At 43.9% G+C, this 20,316-nt stretch overlaps 1 protein-coding gene and 1 long non-coding RNA gene across 3 annotated transcripts; both read left to right on the forward strand.

Moving 5' to 3' along the window:
* Positions 1 to 4,283: 4,283 nt before the first annotated feature.
* On the forward strand, positions 4,284 to 5,432 carry LOC124676402. Its single transcript, XR_006993610.1, has 3 exons — positions 4,284 to 4,371; positions 4,484 to 4,623; positions 5,346 to 5,432. It is a non-coding gene; the product is annotated as an uncharacterized LOC124676402 (long non-coding RNA).
* An 8,587-nt stretch (positions 5,433 to 14,019) lies between these two features.
* On the forward strand, positions 14,020 to 15,850 carry LOC124675896. Of its 2 annotated transcripts, none has more exons than XM_047211971.1 (2): positions 14,020 to 15,158; positions 15,329 to 15,850. In XM_047211971.1, the coding sequence occupies exon 1, from the start codon at positions 14,261 to 14,263 to the stop codon at positions 15,155 to 15,157; it is 897 nt and encodes a 298-aa protein (XP_047067927.1). In that variant the 5' UTR covers positions 14,020 to 14,260; the 3' UTR covers position 15,158; positions 15,329 to 15,850. The 2 variants fall into 2 exon arrangements, with proteins under 2 accessions (XP_047067927.1, XP_047067926.1); XM_047211970.1 differs by having other exon boundaries at positions 14,020 to 15,153.
* Positions 15,851 to 20,316: the final 4,466 nt, after the last annotated feature.

Here is a 20,316-nt window from a genome sequence, read left to right on the forward strand (position 1 = left end):
GAGACGACGTGCTCGTGGATGAGCGACGCGACGATCCGTGAAAAAATCGTCTTCGGACTCCTCTTCGACGACGTGTCGATGAAGTTCTTGAAGTAGTACTCGTCGTCGCTGTCCACCATGATCCGAAAAGGGACACATCTTAGTTCGAGCATTTGACCGAACACCTCGCAGGCGGAGGCCATCCAAATGCTTCGTAGCGACCTGCAGAAGCGGCCGTCTCGGACGACGTCCGGTCCGGATACGCGGTGCGGGAGAGCTCACCTCCGGCGGAAACGGCGCAGCTGCGAACGGCGGGAGGTGTCGCGACGGTGAGAGGACAACAGCGCCGGCGGCGGCGTCCTCCGACTCGCTACGACGCGGCGAAAGCAGCGCGGGATCTCGACCTATGCTTCCGCCCCGCTTGCCGGCGTCTCGACGACGATGGCCGGCGGCGACGCGCTCCCAAATCGCCGGTCCGTGGGTGGCGGCGGAGCGGTGGGGAGATGTGGGCGAGGGGCTTGTGTTTTGGGAGGCGAGACGAGCGGGCCGGGGGCGGACAAGGGAGGACGCGAGCGACCAGCCTTTCGCGTCCGCGGCCACGCAAACTCGTCCAAGATTTGGGCCGGGTTTGGGTCGTCCCGGACGCCGCGGCCATCCGTTTTAGGGATGGGTCCGCGCGCTGGGCCGCGGTTTTATCCGTTTCGACCCATCCGGACGCGCGGGCGCGGGATGGGTCGCCCGGTTGGAGATGCCCTTAAGCCAGTATACCCATTTGGCCTACCCGAGCTAGAAATGGTGCACGCCAAGGTTATTTTTCTCGGCGTCAGTTTTTTACTGGTGGATCCCGAAAAATCCGGTTACCGCGAAACCTCGGAAATCTCGAGATTTTTTTGTTCGAGATTATTCGAACAAACTTAATTTGAAATTTCAAAAAATTTGAGCACGAAACAAATATATTTTTAGAGTAAATTAACCGTACAGCTTATGCATCGTAGTGGTTACACTCTTCTGTTCCAGCAGGTCGCGAGCTTCAATCATATTCTTGGCACCTTTCTCATTCTTTTAACGCAAAACACAGAATAAATAGAAAAAAAAAATATTTTGCTCTTGCGTGTAGTTGAATTCATGACCTTTGGGAAACTCCTGCGCACCTTGACACCACGCTGCACCAAGCGTAATGTTGAATACAACATACGTCATCTATTTGACCGACCAAAACTGGAGTTTAAATTCAAATGTAGCCGATTTTTTTTTGATCGGTATCAATAATTCTTGAGGGTAACCGAAATTTCGGAAATTCCGGCCGAGAAAAAAAAACCTGGTGCACGCACGAACGGGGGAGGGGGGTGGGTACATGCATACATGACCCTAATGACTCAATCATGTTTATTTTTCTTCTTAAAAATGGTAGTAATGGCCCTTTTTCTTCATCTCTAAGATCGGAGCTTTTTGCTCACCTCTAGATCTAGTTGATTAGGAGTATTTCCTACTCTTGGTCTGTTTGGTCACTCGGATTGGTATTGGTTGGTGGGGGAGGGGTGGGGACTACTCTGCTTGAATAGGGGTATTCCTTTTTTATTTGTTGATATTTGCAACTTGTATAATTTTGACTGATGTTCACTGCATTTTTGTCAGGTTCTATGAGCGGGAACAATAGAGCCCAAGGCCACCACGCATGTGGATATTTAGCGGAGCAGCGTCCCCATCCCCAGAAAGCAGGTACTCGAGGGGCATGTTTGGTTGCAAACAAAGAAATTCTCGTTTGGCCCAATATCTACCGTCTGAGTGGATACAAGGCCTGGGAGAAGTTTTTCACTATGTTTGGATGACAACAATTTTACTTGAGCTCGAGTGGAGAAATGAGAAGCAGTTCGTTTGGTTGTATGTACGTTGAGGAAGATTGTTGTTAATTAAACTAGTTCAATCATAATCACTCCTAATCTGCCTAACCATTCATCGGTTCCGAATAAAGTCTACATGGAAAAGATGTGCCTCTACGTTGTGATTCTATTCCCGTCATCGGTTCGTCGTTTCGTCGAGTGTTTCAAACGCACTTTCGTGTTCCTTTTTGCCCATTTGTGCATGAACTTAGCCAATTTTTCGCACACGATCGATCATTTAAAAATTCCTTCGGGAGTAGCTTTACCTCACCATTTCACACTACTTTCGTGTTCAATGTTTTCGATTTCAACATTCGTAAACGAGTACATCTACAACAACATATAGTATACTTGGAAGGCGTAGATCTACTCGTATACGAATGTTAAAATGGAGAACTATAAACACAAAAGTCGTGTGCGACAGTGAGATGAAACTACTCGTCGAAGGAATTTTGAAACGCGTGAACGGTTACAACGAATTTGACTAAATTCGGCCAAAAAAGCTTCAAACAGGACACGAAATTGCCTTTCATATACTCCACAAAACTAAAAAACCGTTCATGGGAATTGATTCGTAACATCAATACACATCTTTTTTGTGTTCATCATATTTCAAACCGATCCAACGTTTTGTAAATTAGGGATGATTAAAATGATGCAAATTAGTGAGAAAATTATGTAGAGGTGCTGGTGTGACTCCAGCCATGATGGGCCCACTTTTGCGCTCGCCCAAGCCTGGCCCCGAAAAAACGCTTGATTCGAGCGTTCTTGTTGGGCCAACTTTTTGGCTGCTTTAAAACTCGTGCGATGTAGAGAATGTTTCTCCCGTGGGCTACCAAACGGCCCGTTTTCGTTTCCCTCCGTGCGAGAAATCACTTTGTGGGCAACCAATGAGACCCTAGCTATATGTTCGTTTGCTTCCACTCTTTTCCATGAAAGTATCTCAATATATCCATATGTTCGTGTGTGTAAAGGCTGATGCTTCTGAAAGATGGTTAAAATACCTCATGTCTTCATCTATTCATGTGTAAAATCCCATGTGACACCATACTCTATATTCTGTGTATTCGGTTGGTACCTCTAGATCTCACCTACTGCAAGAGCATGGGTGACCAACCTGCAACAAAAGAAGCGAAAGGCCATTACCGAGCTGGATAGGGACTGCCCAGTGGTAATTTTTTTAACCTCCTTACCATGACGTAGTCTGCTTCTGATACTCCCTCCGATCCAAATTAATTGACTTAACTTTATCTAGATACAGATGTATTTAGAATTGCTTTAGCTCTAGATACTCCCTCTATTTTTAATTAGTAGATTGTATTCTACTAAAGTCAAGCACTATGAAGTTTGACTAAAAGTGTACTAAAAAGCATCAATAACTATAGTACCAAATGCACATAGAATGAAAATATATCTTATGCTGATCCAAATACAATAACTTTTAGATTGTGGATGTTGATACTTTTTCCCTAAATATTTAGTCAAACTTTAAGTTTAACATTGATTAAACCTAGAACGTGAACTAATTATGAATGGAGGGAGTAGATGCATATCTAGACAAAGCTGGATCAATTAATTTTACTCGGGGTTCGGTGGTGGTCCTCGGAGCACTGCTGCTGCAGAACGCCCGCCTTCCCGTGCTCGTCCTTCTTCGGATCGGGTGAGCACCTTCTTCCTCCACCAGATCGGGGTGTGTGGTGGATCTGGAGTTCGGGTTTGAAGATGGAGAGGATGATGTGGTGGCCCAAGGTGTAGGCTCTTCGGAGCCGTTGATCGACCTCTTCCCGCTAGTAGGAGGATTGCTTCCAACTCAAGGTCTTCAGAGGAGCAGCAGCGACGCGGCGCGCCATCGAATCGTCTTGTTCGTCGCCGGCGGAGTCGGGGTCTAGAAGGGTTTGAATGTAATTTTTTCCTTTGTTTCTGGGCTTTTTCTGTAAGAACGCTGCTTTATTGTCATCTTCTCTTTCACGAAAAAAAAAGTGTTAACCTCTGCTGGCAGTGACGCTTGGAGGCTGGCCGCTCCTGCTGTACCCTACCCCAGATATTGAATTGCAAGTTAAACAAAAGTTGTTCGAATAGTGAGCAGCAAGATCGGACGAATTGCAAGTTAAACAAAGTTGTTCGATTAGTGAGCAGCAAGATCGGACAGCGAGCGGACAAGCGTTGCAATCTTTTTTTCTTTTTTCTTTATCTTTACAACCTTCAGCCAGCCAGCTACAAGCAAAGTATCGATTTCTGTCTTTAGCAAAAGCAAAATATAATACTCTCCAGGAAAGATCAAAAGTTCAAGGTATTAAGGTAAGGATACTAACGCTTGCTTTTATTCTGTCCAAGGTATTTGTGCGCACACACAAGCACGAAGCACCCCAAACATTTCATTTCAGCATGTAGCAAGTCCTCTCTTCTGCTCTCCGATCCGTCCATGCTGTCCTGTGGAGTGTGGACTATCCACTTCGGTTCTATCCAGCTGCTACGAAAATCTACATAGTGTCATTTATTCAACTTAACCAAGGTATGCAACTAGCTCACCTAACGTGTGTGCTCAATGTGCCTGCCTGCTTCTGCAGATTTATACAAGCCAGATTTATTTATTCTTCTCGCCTATGAGTTCTCAATGTATACAGGAAGCAATCGAGAACAATTCGATACACTGATCTGGAGATTGGTAATCAGTTAACTAGTCAACGTTAACCCCGAAATGGAATTAATCTAGTGGCTAGGGATCAACAGATCCTACCAAGTTGGTTTCATCATGCGTATGGAGGTATGCTACATTTACCAATCACCTTTTATTCCTTTAAACCTGTGATCTTTATTTCATTTGTGCCTACTTCGCAAATATTAATTTTGGCATTTTCTTTTTCCCTTTCTGTTGATCAGTTGTGGTAAATTTTTGGTTAAGCCACATGTCACTTTTTTCCAAGCGATCCTCATGGATCGATTTTCATTACCAAAAAGATAACGAAAAACATAGTATCAAGACCTGGGGCCAAAAAAAAGCAGCAGGGAGAGAAGAGCGCCGCCTACTGCTAGCGTTCGAGAAGGGGGAAACTAGGAGTTCTTACAAACTTGCTACCACGAAGTAACTTATTAAAGAACCTTCCATGAAACTACACAACAAAACGATGCAACAGCACACAGACAACCCAAACAAATCAAGCATTTGGAGCATCACGGTCATTTGTTTCCATATCTCCAGCTTCATCGTCGATTCTCCCCGCATCCCTCAAGCGAAGAGGCCGGTGCTGATCAGTAGCCGATCGACTTCCACCAGTGTTGTCAGTTGTACCAGTAGCCCATCAGCGCCAGCATGAATGTCCTCCGCGTCTTTCTCGTTGTGCAGACATGCCCAATGCTTCATGAACACAGTGGAATAGCTTATTAGTTAGGGTTTTTTATCAGTTTGTGTTTAAAGCATGCTTTGTTCCCGAGTTTCTAAATAGCAAACAGCAGCTAATCCCGCAATTTTGGTGTTCCTTCTAGCAGGGATGAATTGAGGGAACCACTAGAAAAATTGGGTGAAAGAACCAGGTCTCATTGGAGCTCCAATCACCTGACCAACAACACTCCAAACAAATTTGGCAGTTGGACATTTGAAGAAGAGATGAGAGATGGATTCTCCAGTTTAGAAGAAGTGACAAGCAGAGTTCCCAAGCCAATTGCCTCGTTTCAGCAGGTTATCTTTTGTCGCAATAGCACCGTGCCAAATAAGCTATAACTATATTTTGATTTTGAGAGGTATCTTGCTTTTCCATTGATGTTTGAAAGTTCTATCCAAACCACATCCACACAGGTGCTTGTAGACAGAGTTGACAGTAAATTTGCCGCGCTCTGCCCAATTCCAGAAAGGTTTGTCAGGTTCTTCACTGAGAATAGTTAGAAACATAATTTGAGTCGGCCCATGGATCTGCATAACAACATCAACATCCATCTCCTGAAAGAGAACCTCCAGTTCAAAGTTGCTGCCTCTCCCACTGTAATAGATTGTTCCATACAAATCTCATAAATGTGAGAAAACCTGTCTTTTAAAGGACACTGATCACACCAAGCATCCCCCAGAAACTGGTGGTTCTGCCATCACCTACATGCATCCTTCTCCCACCCAGGTATATGTGTTTAACATGTAACATATCTTTCCAGAGGGGAGAATCACCAGGTCTGTCCTTTGTATAAAAAACATCTTCATCCCTCAAGTATTTCTGTCTCATCAGATTTTGCCATGGGCCAAAACCATTCTCAAGTTTCCACCACAACTTGCACATCAGGGTAATATTAAACTTGTACAGATTTTTCAAACCCAAACGCCCTTTTTTCTAGGGTGTACATATCCATTTCCACTTAACAAAATAATATTTCTTTTTATCAGCACTCCCAGAAATAGGACCTGATGGGTTTGTCAACCTCTTCAATGTTTATTTTATGTAGCAATCTCATATAAATCTTGTACACAACAATACTAGATAGGAATGCATCAATTTAACCACTCTCCCACCAATAGACACAGAGTTTCCAACCTAGCCACTTATTTTCTTCTTTCTTTTCTCACCAAGGAAACCCATTTCTGCCACAGTTGGTCTCCTTGCACACAGAGGTATCCAAGTATTTTATGGGCCAAACCTCTTGCTGACAATTAAATAAAGCTGCAAAATCCTGTGCATTTATATCATCGTCTAGCACCATCATCACTTCACTTTTTTCAAAATTTATTTTCAACCCAGACATAATTTCAAAAATGTACAACAGGAGTTTCAAATTTACAGCTTTCTCTTCACTATCTTGAATCGGGAGAATGGTGTCATCAGCATACTGAAGCACATCCACCCCTTTATCCACCAAGTTACTAACCAAACCAGTAATCAGACCATTTTGTTGTGCCAAAGAAACCATTTTGGACAAACTTAGATGCCATGTTGGAAAAGAAAGGGGTAAAAGGATCACCCTGTCTAACACCTTTGCAGCTAGCAAAATAGGGGCCAACATTGTCATTGACTTTCACACTCAAGGTCCCTTTTGTGACCACCTTTTTTATCCAAATAAGCTAGCTATCATTATACCCTTTCTGTGAGCAACAGTGAAACAGGAAATTCGAGTTGACTATCATAAGCTTTTTCAAAATCAATTTTCAGAACTACCCCCATTGCTTCCTGAATTTTCTCTCTCTCAAAACTTCTTGAAGAAGCATAACCCCATCAGTAATGAATCTTCTTTTGAAAAAGACAATTTGACATGGGGACAAGTAAGAGTTTTTGTGAAGATTTTGAACAAAACTTGCAACAAAAAGATGGGCCTAAATTTTTGCATTCTATCTGCCTCATCACCTTTTGGAATCAAGGTGACAACACCATAATTGATTCTAGCAAGGTCAATCTTGTGGTCATAAAGATTATCAAACACAGCCATCAAATCATTTTGATTATATCCCAGCACTCCTGATAAAATTTAATGGGAATCGCATTAGGGCCTGCAGCTTTATTTTTCTCCATTTGGTATATCACCTTTTTGGCTTCTTCCTCCGTGAATCTCATACTCATATTCTCCCTGTCAGTATCATTTAATTTTTCATTAGTATTCCAGATGTCACCATTTAATCCAACTCCAGTGTTCTCCACAGACCCAAAGAGATTTTTATAAAATTCAGTAACATGCTTCAAAAGATCCTCATTGTGACGCCCCGTAACCGGTACCATGAGGATCCCAGCGAATCCGCCGAAATCCGCACGATATCGATTCTGAGACGCCCTCCGACATGACATGCGCGATGGATCACACACGTGATGCCAGAGGAATTAACACGAGCAGTAACATTACAATATGATTATAATAGAGCCCACAAGAAACAGATATATTACAACAACGACTCCAACGAGTCAAGATACAAATATACAATACAAAGATCCGAATTATACAAAAGATCGAATATGTCCGAGTACGGACAAGATGCAAATTGGACTAAGAGTCCTGAAGATAATCAGTGGCGTTCATAACCCTGCCCAGGCCAAGACGGAAGGGTAACCTTGCTAACGTCGTCTTCATCGAACATAACTTCATACCTGCCCGGTTATGTCCCAAAGAAGCAGCAATAAGTACGGGTTCGTACTTAGCAAGACTTCAAGATGTATAAGCATTCGTCAACCAGTCGTTCTTTGTATTTGAGGCACGCAGGGGCTTAGAGGACGTAAGAGGAACATCATAGGCAATATGGTGGGGTTAAGCGGCAGCGCCCAAGCACTAAAACCTATAGAGACACTCTACAACATTCGTCTAAACAGAGAAAGGAAGAGACCGCATAAACTATCAGTTCTATACTCTACAAACATTACACAGCCGATGTGTTCACCCCTCACAAGGAAGTACTTACAAGGGCACTCACACGGTTGACAAGTTTTAACCAGTTATTATTTAAGTTGTTCTATCTTACTATGCAAGTTATTAGTATTGAAACAACAGGTGTAAGTTGTCTATGGTCGAGTCATACAACTCCAAGTCGTCCATAACCGCGGACACGGCTTATAGATAAGATTATAACCCTACAGGGGTGCCCAAATGTACCCACACGTATGCTCAACCCACTTGCGACAGGTGGATATCACGACTCGCACTCTCCTTCACTACAACAATGTCCAGGAAGCCACCTAACCAAGTTGAACCCGTATCGAAGTCCGGCCGAATCTCCGAAGCGGACCTAGCTGTTACGCCAGCGTACTAGGTGGTTTAAACACACACTGGGGCGATAAACCACTTCGCAGCGGCTCCGCATCCTATACGTGCATACCAGAAACAAGGGATACAAGGCACCTAGGGGCTTCCCAAAGATAAAGAAGTAACAGGCTAGCATGCACGCAATAACAAATGGTAAAACATTGCAAACTAGTTGTGGCCACTGGACAAAGCTGTAGATTTCGGCAGTGGTCGAGGGGAGACCCAATAAAGATACCCACGTGTGGTTAGAGCGCTCAGTCTCGGAACAGATAACAGGAACTCGGGTCCTAAGCTTTAAAGAAACACAAGTGAGCCGTCACAAAACGATCAGCTGACCCACTGATGCCTCCGCTAACAACTATTAACAAGTAACCATGATACCCTCAACAGATATAACCATGTAGCATGTGTCATGATTCCCCAATAGATAATCCGATAAGATAACAATAACGGTAACGAGATAAAACAGCACTAGCATGCACTACGACTCGCAAGGCAGACCTGATAGCCAAACAATAGCTGTAGGAGGTGGTGGTGGCAATATGGGCTGCTTGAGGTAACAAGTGGATAGGACACGTGACAAGAACGCAACTTAAGACTAGCATGAGGGAGAAGGCAAAATAAAATAGGTGAGAGACTTCTGCATAGGCAGAAGTATGGGAAATGCTTGCCTGTTAAAGCTTGCCGAGGAACATCTGGAGAACTCGTCGTATCTCACATCACCACTTCGTGATCCTATCCGGGAAGAAGCAAATGCTGGAACCCACATCGGATGCAAATCTTACTACTACGGTAGAAGAACCGGCATGCTTGATATGGTATGCATCCATAACATAGCAAACATGATGGCAACTTATATCCAATTTAAACGGAAACGGAATTCCGACAAACAAGTATTAGGTTCAAGTTATTTTTCTACCCCGCAAATTAAATGTTGATTATCATGGCAAAGACATGGCATGGGTGAGCTATGGCAAAATTAAATGGAACCAGGACAAGAGATAAGCATTCCCGCATAATCCCATATTTATTTATTAGGTGAATCGCTAATTATCCCCGAAACCCATATATGCGATGCAACAAGATGATATGCGATGCGCACATGTATGAAAGATGCATCAAAATTAAAATAGCACACTTTATAAAATAGGCCTTATGGTTGGGGTCTCACGTCAGGTCGGAGAGGAAGTGGCGGAAGTCGCGGATGTTGAGGAAGTAGTCGATGCGTCGGACGCCGAGAAGTAGACCTTGTCAGTGGGGCGTCAATGGCCCAGCGCGGTTGTCGGAATGCAGGCCTTGGCGCGGCAGCGACGTGGGGGTCCTGGCGGCGCGCTGCTGCAGGGAGCCGAGGCGCATAAGAGCAGGTCTAACAGCCAGCGCAGATCAGAGCCCTCAAACCAACCCTCAAAACAGAATATTATGTTTTCAGGGTTGGTTTGAGGGCTCTGATCTGCGCCCCGACCTTCAAACAGGACGCATAGCAAAGCGGGCGCGTTGGGGGCAGGGCCGGGGGCGGGGACGGCGGTGGGTGCCGGCGGCGGGGACGGCGGCGGGTGCCGGCGGCGCGGACGGAAGGGGGTGGGGGCCGGAGCAGTTGGGAAAAATCCCTCGCGCGCGTGGGGTTTGACCGGGTGAGGGCTCGACCTGGAAATTTGCTACGAACTCTCGCTGCTGTAGGTTGGGGTCCAAGTTGAGGGTTTGGCCTGCAAATTTTTTTGAGGGTTTACAGTTTTGAGGGCTCCGATCTGCGCCTTTTTTGCCTCAACCCTCAAACTGGCAGTTATTTTGAGGGTTCTGTTAGACATGCTCTAACGCGGGGTCGAGATGGAGTCTCGGCACGTAGCTGCAGCGGGGGACGACGATTCCGGCGCCGCGGGGGAGAGAGGCGCCGCGGGGAAACACTAGTGGAGAGGAGGAGGCGGCGACCGGGGAGCGGCAACCAGCGCTTGGGGTGAGCCAGGCAGGTGAGGACGACGGGCGCGGGGTCGAGGAGAGAAGCTGGGCCTTGTTGGCCTGGTTCGGCTGGGAGGGTTCTCTCCCTCATTTTCTTATAAAAGGTTTTTCTTATTATTTTCCTGTTTAGTTTTAAAACCATTTTCAAATAGTTTTTAGAATAGAAAATAAGCAGAGAAAAGAGGACTATTATTTGGAATAAAAGGAGGAAAATAGTTTAGCAAAAAAATAGGGTTTAATAAAAAAATTGGAGTTCGAAAATATGCATGATGCCATGATTATGCATAACAGAGAAATAACAAACAAATCTAATATGTGGATTTTTCCTGGGTCGCTACACTCATCCCCCTCAATCACTGAGTCACCATGTTTCGGAGAAAAAATAGTACCTTTTCTCTTGCAACCATTAGCAATCCTATGAAAGTAAGCAGTATTACTATCCCCTTGGAGTAGCCAATTTTATTTTGATATTTGGTGCCAGAAACTTTCCTCTTTATCAAGAATATCTTGTTGAATTTGAGCCCTCCTCCTAATGTCAGCAGAAGACAAGGGATAGAGCTCCTCCAACATCTCTAAATTAGCAAGTTCTAGAGATATCTCCTTTTTCCTTTTTATTCCTCTTCCTCTAAAATTGCTACCCCAACCTTTCAAATTATTTTTAACATTTTTTAACTTGTTCTAACTCTAACATCTTGCTGCCAAATTCTAGCAACTCTACCAAGGAATTCATCTTCTTTGAACCATCTCTTCTCAAACCTGAAATCTTTATTCTTCTTCACTCTAGCTTACAGCGTACCAAGAATCAAAGGATTGTGGTCAGATATATCCATAATTTGTGTGCAGTTGTAAGGGGGACAAATCTTCCCAGGAGCTACTCATCAGGAATCTGTCAAGTTTCTCCAAAGTGGGGTCTATCTGATTATTTGACCATGTATATTGTCCACCAGACAGCTGAATTTCCCTCACAGCATAAGTATTAATAATAGAATTGAACATATCAGACCACTTGTTACATCTCATCTTTTTATTTTTCTTAGAAGAAAATATGAGGAGATTGAAATCTCCACCCACAAGCAAAGGAATACTTTGATCCCTACAAACCATCCCAAACTCAATCAAAAAATCTTCCTTGTCACAAGCTTGTGCAGCTCCATACACAATCACCAAGAACCACTTCAAACAAAGTTTCAGATCCATCAAAGTAACTTTGATGAATAATTTTCCAACCGCAGTATCACAAATAGAGAACTTGGATAGCCTAAAACCACTCAAAAATCACCCCACTTCTGCCAATAGAGTTAATCCATTTCCAAGCAAAATTACCATGTGAATCAATTTTCCTGAAGAAAGCAGGAGAATAATCTTTCTTGATGATTTCCTGGAGACCCACAAAATCAACATACTGCCCCTTTATGAAATCTGACAAGAAAGTGCTCATATTTCTTTCTCACTCCTCTGCAATTTAATGTTTCACTTATCATAGATAATTAGGATTCTTTTTTCTATTTTTGGTTCCAGCTATAATGCCACACAAAGGGTGATCGTTGAAAGCTTTGTCAGTAGTTAATTGCATCATACATATGTATCCATGCGCAAGGTCTATTTTAACAAATACCGTTGAGAGGGTCGCTCAATTCATGATTGAGAATATTAGTAATACCAATGCCGATTTGGTTGCCTGCTTAATTAATTAAGATACAATGGAGAGTAAACTCATTTGAACTGGTGATCCTATAAACATGCAGGTTATCAAGGCTGACAGCATTGATGTGGCTGTTGAAGGAATTCTCAATGAACTCAATAGAAGTAGACAGAACGTCATCTACTTTGACGGCTGGGATGGGCTGGGGGCTTCTGCCGTCCTGCGAGCCGTGGCTCATCGCCTGGCATTAAAGGAACGGACCATGCCTCCAGGATTGGAGTTTGATCAGATCATCCACATCGACTGCTCAAAGTGGGAGAACACAAGAGCGGTGCAGAGAGAAATCGCAGAAGCGCTGAAGCTTCCCACCCGGGTGATGGATATGTTCGACAAGCAAGACGAGGAAGATGATTTCGATGGGATTACTGATCAAGGCTCCCGCACTGAGATAGTCGATGTTGCGGTAGAGATTCAGAGGAGCATTCAAGGTCGGAGGTTTCTGTTGATTTTTCACAATGGAAGCAACGAGGAGGTTGACATATCTCGCCTTGGCCTTCCTGTATACGGGTATTTGACCAACAAGGTGGTATGGACATTCCAAGGGAGGTTCCGGATGATGGACCCCAAGATGAGAGATGAGGTCGTGAAGAAGAACACAACAGATGTTCTTGTTCTCTCAGTTCCACGCTCTGAGCAAGATCCACAACATCTCTGGTCCTATCTAGTGCACGAAGAGTCTATACAAGTTGCATGCAAGCATGGTGTTGATCCTACAATAGTTGTTGAATGCTTCTTATATATGTTGACACTACATTGCACCGGTCGACGTGTAGTTGACATTGAATATGATTTGGCTACCCATGCCTGCAACTATTGGATATGTGATGTGATCATACAAAAAATCACAGATATTTGTGAAGCATGGCAAGTCGGTGAAGCTCTGCAGGGTGAGATCCGACTGGATCTGGACTATCACCACAATGAATTGCCCTCTCACTTGCTAACGTATGCTGATAACATACCACACTGGACTTCACCAGCTCATGGATTTGTACTGGTCCCGCCTGGAGTCGTTCCTAGGGGAATGTTCCAACACTTTGACAAGCTTGGTGTGTTAAAACTCTCAAGGTGTAGCTTCATCTTTTCGTCACCTCCATTTCAATGCTGCCATAGCCTTAGATTTCTATGGCTTGACCACTGCCAAGACCTAAGAAGCACAGATGCAGAAGACGGGGAACAAGATGAGGACACTAGTAGGTCATGGGCATGTTTCCAAGGCTTGTGGGTGCTTGACCTGCGCTACACAGATTGTAATTGGATCTTGTCTTCGCGGATGTTGGATCTCATGACCCAGCTCAGGGAGCTAAATGTGATGGGAGCCAAGAACTTGGACGGCATGAGCCATCTACGGGGACGACTGCGCAACGTTCGCAAGCTTCGGATAACAAAGTCCTCCTTGCGCTCCGACCATGTGTTTGTTGACATGGAGAGCCTGGAGCTGCTTGATTTTTCGGGAAATACAATTACAAGATTATATGGGACAGCAACCAATAGTAAACTCAAGACTGTCATTGTTTCTGGATGCGACCACTTAGAAATTATCTCTTTCAAGGGCTGCAAAGAATTACTGAACCTGTTTATGGAAGGATCATCGTTCGCACGCCTCCAGGAGATGAACCTCTCTGGCACAAGAGTAAAAATCCTTGACCTCACCATGCTCTTCATTAGCTTCAGGCCAACCTCCAAGCAAATCATCCTACTTGGTTGCGAGAAGCTACGTACAATCATGTGGCCACAAGATTTACGGGGCGATCCTGGGCTGGATGTTCTGCAGATTGACACCACCTCAGCATCGGCATCAGCTAGCAGGCGCGACACAGAACATGCACATCCACATGGTGACCAATCACTCCAACAGCAGAAAGAAAAATTCTTCTGGGGTGGATGGCAGATTTCTCTTGCGGATACAAGGCTCCTTAGGTCCCTTTATCCGGTAAGAAATTTGATATACATAGAACCCTTTCATATTGATATCTTTAGTGCATCTACCGTTGGTCATAGCAACGTCCAGGGAACAAACAACTACAAATTAGTTACAAGTCCCACAATGGTCTCGAAGTACAAAGATGTGTTGAAGGGCGACCCCCCGGTTGCAACAATAATGATTTGGCACTGCCCCAAGATTCCCCTATTTATACCGTTTGACTCAGCAAAGAGATGTATCATAAAGGTGATCATGCACGGGCCGGGCAACAAGCTTTTAGAGGATGCTCTAGATGCTAGTACCAGTTTATTGCCTGATTTTATATGTGACATGGCTAGCTCACTGCACGTGTACGATAATTCGTACATCGCTAGTATCCCTGCACCTGCAGGATGGGAAAATCTAAGATGGTGCCGGGTTGAGAGGTGCCCTAAGGTGCACACTGTCTTCAATGTTTCCCAAGGCAGTAAAGTGCCCAGTTTTAGGAATCTGGAGACACTATGGATATCCGAGCTTCTCACAGCACGCTACATTCTGGATCGGGCATGTTCTCTTTCGTACCTGAAGTTCTTACACCTGGATTGTTGCCCCATGTTGTTGCATGTGCTCCCAGCCAACCATTTATACCCTTTTTGTTTGGAGACCCTTGAGATAGTGTACTGTGGTGATCTGAGGGAGATCTTCCCTTTGAGCCTTAAGCTTCAAGAGTATAACAAAGTTACAAAATTACCTGATCTGAGGAACATCCACTTGCATGAGCTCCCCAGTTTGCAGCGCATCTGTGGGCGTAGGATGTCTGCGCCTAACCTCGAGACCATCAAGATCAGGGGCTGCTGGAGCCTCAAGCGTCTGCCGGCCATAGGACCCAACACCAAGCCACCCAAGGTGGACTGCGAGAAGGAATGGTGGGACAACCTGGAGTGGGACGGGCTGGAGGAGAACCACCACCCTTCTCTCTATCAGCTGAGCCACTCACTCTACCACAAAGCCCAGCTGCCAAGAGTAAGCATACTAAGGTGAGGTATACATATCTCTCCATCTCTCCTTACTTTGTGAATAAACTTAGTTTTATGCTGACCTCAGTTACAACTGTTTCTAGAACCAAAAAAAAACTAACTGCTGTAGTTCCAATATATATGTATGTAAAAATGTGCTAATTAATGAGACCATTGGTGGCTTATTATGTTGCAGGTAATCCATTCCTTCCGTGAATTGTTCTTCAGGTTCCTTCAACCGACATGCTTGTACGTTCACTCATGTAGTGCTACCTACATAATCGAAGCTTCTTTCCCATGTGCTGCTTGCCTGGCTTCATATTTGATTGGTTTGCGGGTTCTCTACATCTGCATTGCCATGCATGGTGTGGCGATGAACTTCCAGTTTGGCGTGGTTTTGTTTGGCTTGATTTGATTGTGTTTGATCTTCCTTGCTCCATACATCGAAGTACTGGTCATCTGGTTGCATATATGATGATACAAGCTCTCGGGCAAATGAGAAATAAAACATAGTGGGCATTCATCTTATGCAGCATGAGCCCCTGTGTGCTCGTGTTGCTGTCGTGCTCCCTTATGTGTGGTTTTGTTTATCATCTTATGAACAATCATATGTTGGCTGATTGTAGTTTATAAGCATCAATCATGATTTTGTTTGTGGTATTGTTTGTTGCGATATTAATAGTCATCTATCCAGTGATTGTAATTTGTAAATATAAATCTTGATTCTGATGATTGTGTGTGATTTGTACAAGAGCGTCAGTCTGCTTATTAATCCCATTGCCAAGGTTCTGAAATAATCCACCTTGTATTATTTTCTTCTTGTAGGGAGAACAATGGACTGGCATATTCTTTGTTCCAAGCCTAGTTTTATGCTCATTATATAACTTAGACTAGCAAGTTCGCACGTGCAATGCAAGTCTATGCAATAACATTACAATTAAGACGGTGGGTATTATAAAAAAAATTATCCTATGTTTGTAGTATAATCAGGAAAATTTAAAACCGGAGTCCAACATTTTGATGCGACAAACCAACATGATATATAATCACACAGAAGATAGCTATACAATGTATGTCTACATAGTTCGATCTTCTTATTTGGAAGTATCAACAAATTTAATTGCTTTACTGTATTGCCAAGCTGATTGATTAACATCTAAGGTATTTATGTGCACGAGAAGACGACAAGTAGCCCTGACTCGGTCCATATAATCTACAAAACAACACTTTGTGTTGTGCAACCTCTCTACCAGTAATCTAAAATAACCAAAAATATGAACAACACATAACAGATAGAGGAATAGAACTACAGAACTTGTATGGTCATAAACGCTTCAGGTGAAAGGGGAGGGGAGTCTCTGGACCCGATTTAACTCTGATGTGGGTACTCCTATCCACCGCACTATGTGTAAAAATATTACCCAAACTTACACAGGATGTCTGAAATATATGTACCCTTTCAAGTTTCAAGACAAAGCATGGAAACAAAACTTCCTCCAATAGAAAAAATTGATGTTTGTGAAGATTTATTTGTAACATAAATGAGATACTATTTCGCCAAAACATAAATTGAAAGAACTTCAAAAATATGGCAGGCTAAAGATGTAGCTAAATCGAAATCACATTCCCAAGATGCATGAGAGTTCGATACCAAGCAAGTCAAACAAAATAATCTTGATCTAATTGGATTCATAAACCAATGAAATAATGAACACATATTCAAATGCAGAATCACCAAAAAAAAAAGGAAGAAAATAATGTACTACCTAGCAAGATTGCATATGATGGCATATCACTGATTCACTATAAATCACTATGTCTGTACTGAGATCTACATTTATATCTTCTTAAAATTGACCTGGTCATATTTACTGTACAATGTTAGCAGTGCAGCTACTCACATATACTTGATGATGTGCAGTACTCTGCTTCATCCGAGCCAATACCATCCATAGCTGGGTTGAACTCAATTGCGTAGATTAAGGTACTAACCTTTTGATATAGGGTGCATTTGTTCAGTGTGCTATTTTCCATAGCCTCCATGTACAAAAACACGTCAAGATAATAGAACCTTATTTTGAAAACTTTCCACATGTCGAGAGAACTAAATAAAAAGTGGCAAGCAATTAATTCAAAATTCAGTGTCAAGAAACCATTCTAAATAAGTCTGCTAGTATCTAGGAGTGGGTTCTCAATGCTATAATTCAAACAATCCAGTGGATCTCAAAAAGGTCTAATTGGTATCAACAAAATTCATATATCTTTTTTGTTTGCAAAAGAACAAAAATCATATATCTTATCACTCCAAATTCAGAATATTTACTTCAGCATTGCCATAGCTTCAAGATCTGCATTAGTCTTCTAAAAAAAGTGATATTGCAACACATGCAGCTTCTAAGAGAAAATAAATAAATAAAAGAACTATATTTCTTGAGAATTGGCCATGTCACACTTTTCTATTTGCACACAAAACACATTACTTATTCTTGATCAACCAAATGCCCGTTGTTCCTTAAATAAATGTCAAATGGTGCTTTTGTGCGCAGCCTACCGGATGGAGAACATACAGAGTGATCACAGATTAATTGATCCGTTGGAGGCAAACGCTCTGTTACGTTTCCTATAAGGAGTAAAAGAAATACTGCACCCGGTTGCCTACTGCAACTGCAAGCCCCCGTCCAAGAAGAAGAAGAATAACATGCATATGAATTACCTCGACGGTCCCGCTGGCGGCGACAACGGGATACCGGCGGTTGTCCTGCTGTCCGTGGCGACTGATGGGTGAAAAGGGACAGCGCGACTGCGGTGTCCGCGACGGCGCTTCAATCTCGGGAGAAGCCCAATTCCATTATCTGTATCAAACAAAGATTCTCACCACGGGAAAATGCGACGTCGAGGAGCGGCAGCGGCATGACGGACCGCCGGTTCACCGGGAAGAGTAGGTTTCACGCAGGGACGCCGGCGCTGGTCGAGAGGTTGCTGGGGGGTCAGCATTTCACCGGGAAGAAGAGGCTTCACGAGGGGACGATGGCGCCGGTGGCGGTGATTGAAGAGGCAGCTGGCGCAACGCCTGTTCGCCGAAATGTGAGGCTTCGCGAGGAATCAATACTGGGTTGCACAGATAAGTTATTTGATCAAACTTTAATTAACCCAACTTAAAAAAGGAAAGTGCTGGGCGTCCCCCGGGGATCTGATTCCCCAGCCCCGGGTCCCCAGCCGTCGGATCGATATCATGTACGATCAGATTTGCATGTAGCAAAATAACACCTCCGGCAGCAAAAAAAATCACCCCGGCAGCAACTGTATGTAGCAAAAAACGGTTCGCCTATGAAACAAAAGAAAAAGTCTGAGCTCGTCGGAGTCTCGCCGGAGACTTCGTCGGAGAGCCCGTAGCAAACATATTACGCAGATGTAGCAAAACCGCAAATAAATTGTAGCAAAAAAAATTTATTCACATGTTGCAAATCCTCTAAAACATCAACGGAGACCTCGCCTGCTAGCAACAACGCCGTTCGAGGTTGCAGCAACTCCGTCTGCCTAGGACATCAACGTCAGAAGCCTCTAGTAGCAACACCCTATGCCTAGGGTAGCAAAAGTAGGCCTCCGCCCATAGCAAAAATCTACCCTCCGCCGGTAGCAATGTCGGACACCTTAAATAGCAAAATCGGCCTCTGCAGGTAGCAACGCTGCAGGCCTAAGACAGCAAAACTCCTAACAAAGTAGAGGAACACGAGATGGAGGCGGCTTCGGGCAGGCCATGGCAAGGATGGGTGGAGAAACTCGTGGCGAGGTCGCCGCACTTGAGGACGAAATGAGGTCTACGCTCGCCGCCGGCTCATCCCGTCCCGTTGGTGCCGCCGGCCCAGCCCGTCGCCGTTGCGCCGCCAACACCTACGAGGCGAAGACCCTCACGCTCGCTGCCGGCATGCTGCAGGTCGACCGCCTCCGCGTTTTGATGCCCTCGCCGGCGGCGGAGCAGCCACCCGCGCTGGAGCTCGAGCTCGTGCGGGGAGGGGAGGCTCCCTTGCTGGCCTCATCCGCCGGCTTCCTCCGCCTTGTCTCCTTGGTCTGCAGAAAAAAGAATGGGAAACGAGAGGATAAGACGAGGAAAATGAGTGGCCAGCAAAGGAAGGAAGGAGAGCGATCTGGTGGGTCCCGTGGACACGCGTCACGCGCGGACGTAGGAGGTTGCGGAACGTTTCATCCCCAGGGGGAATCCCATCATTTTCGCTTAAAAAACAATTATAAATCTTATTCATTAGAACGGAGATAGTAGTAGTAAAATATGAGAATCAACCATTGGTTGTATTTTCAGGAAGGTAACGTGGGTTGAATCAAGATTCGATGATATCATCCGACGAGAACCAATCTATGGTTGGATGGTTAGGAGAGCAGTGACACCCCCAGTCCACTAGAGTTTAAATCATAGATTTAAAACTTTGTTCCCGTCGACAGCGAGGCGTCCGTGGTGACTTGTTCAATTTAGAACCTTTTTGATCAGTTTTTTGAACTCATTCTATCGGAGGTGCTCATAGGAGTAGGGTGTGGGTGCGTTTATAGGGGTGAGTGTATGTACGTATGTGTGAGCGCCTGCGTCTCTACTGTGTTTCGTAAAAAAAATGACATTGACCGCTTTTTATAAAAGTGAAATGTAAAGCGAAAAGTGTCTTTATAGCACATGAACACCAGCCTGATGCTATAAAATCATATTATTTGAATTCTAAAAAAATTAAATTAAATACCTACATACATGTAAATATTCCGAAGGTACACTAAAAATTTTGGAGAAAATTATATTATATTTTGAGCTATACAAAAAAGATAAATTTCTGACAAATATACGTCCCTATACGTACCACAAATTTGTTTTTTTTTCCTGTAGCTCAAAATACAATGCAACTTCTAGCGAAACTTCTCACGCGTATTCGGAACATATATGTGTATTCATGAAATAAATATGATGATTTTTTGAAACATAAATACATAATTTTTTTAATATTTAAAAAACTGAGAGCACTGGTGCTCATGCTCACTCAATGTAAAGAGTATTTTTCTCTTCTCATAGGGGTAAGTGTATGTACCTATGTGTGAGCATCTGGTACTGTGTTTCGCAAAAGAAAACATAACCTGACCGCTTTTTATAAAAGTGAAGTGTAAAAAGTATTTTTCGCTGCTCACCTTTTG

This window comes from Lolium rigidum, chromosome 7, assembly GCF_022539505.1.
Source record: "Lolium rigidum isolate FL_2022 chromosome 7, APGP_CSIRO_Lrig_0.1, whole genome shotgun sequence".
Lineage (NCBI taxonomy): Eukaryota > Viridiplantae > Streptophyta > Magnoliopsida > Poales > Poaceae > Lolium > Lolium rigidum.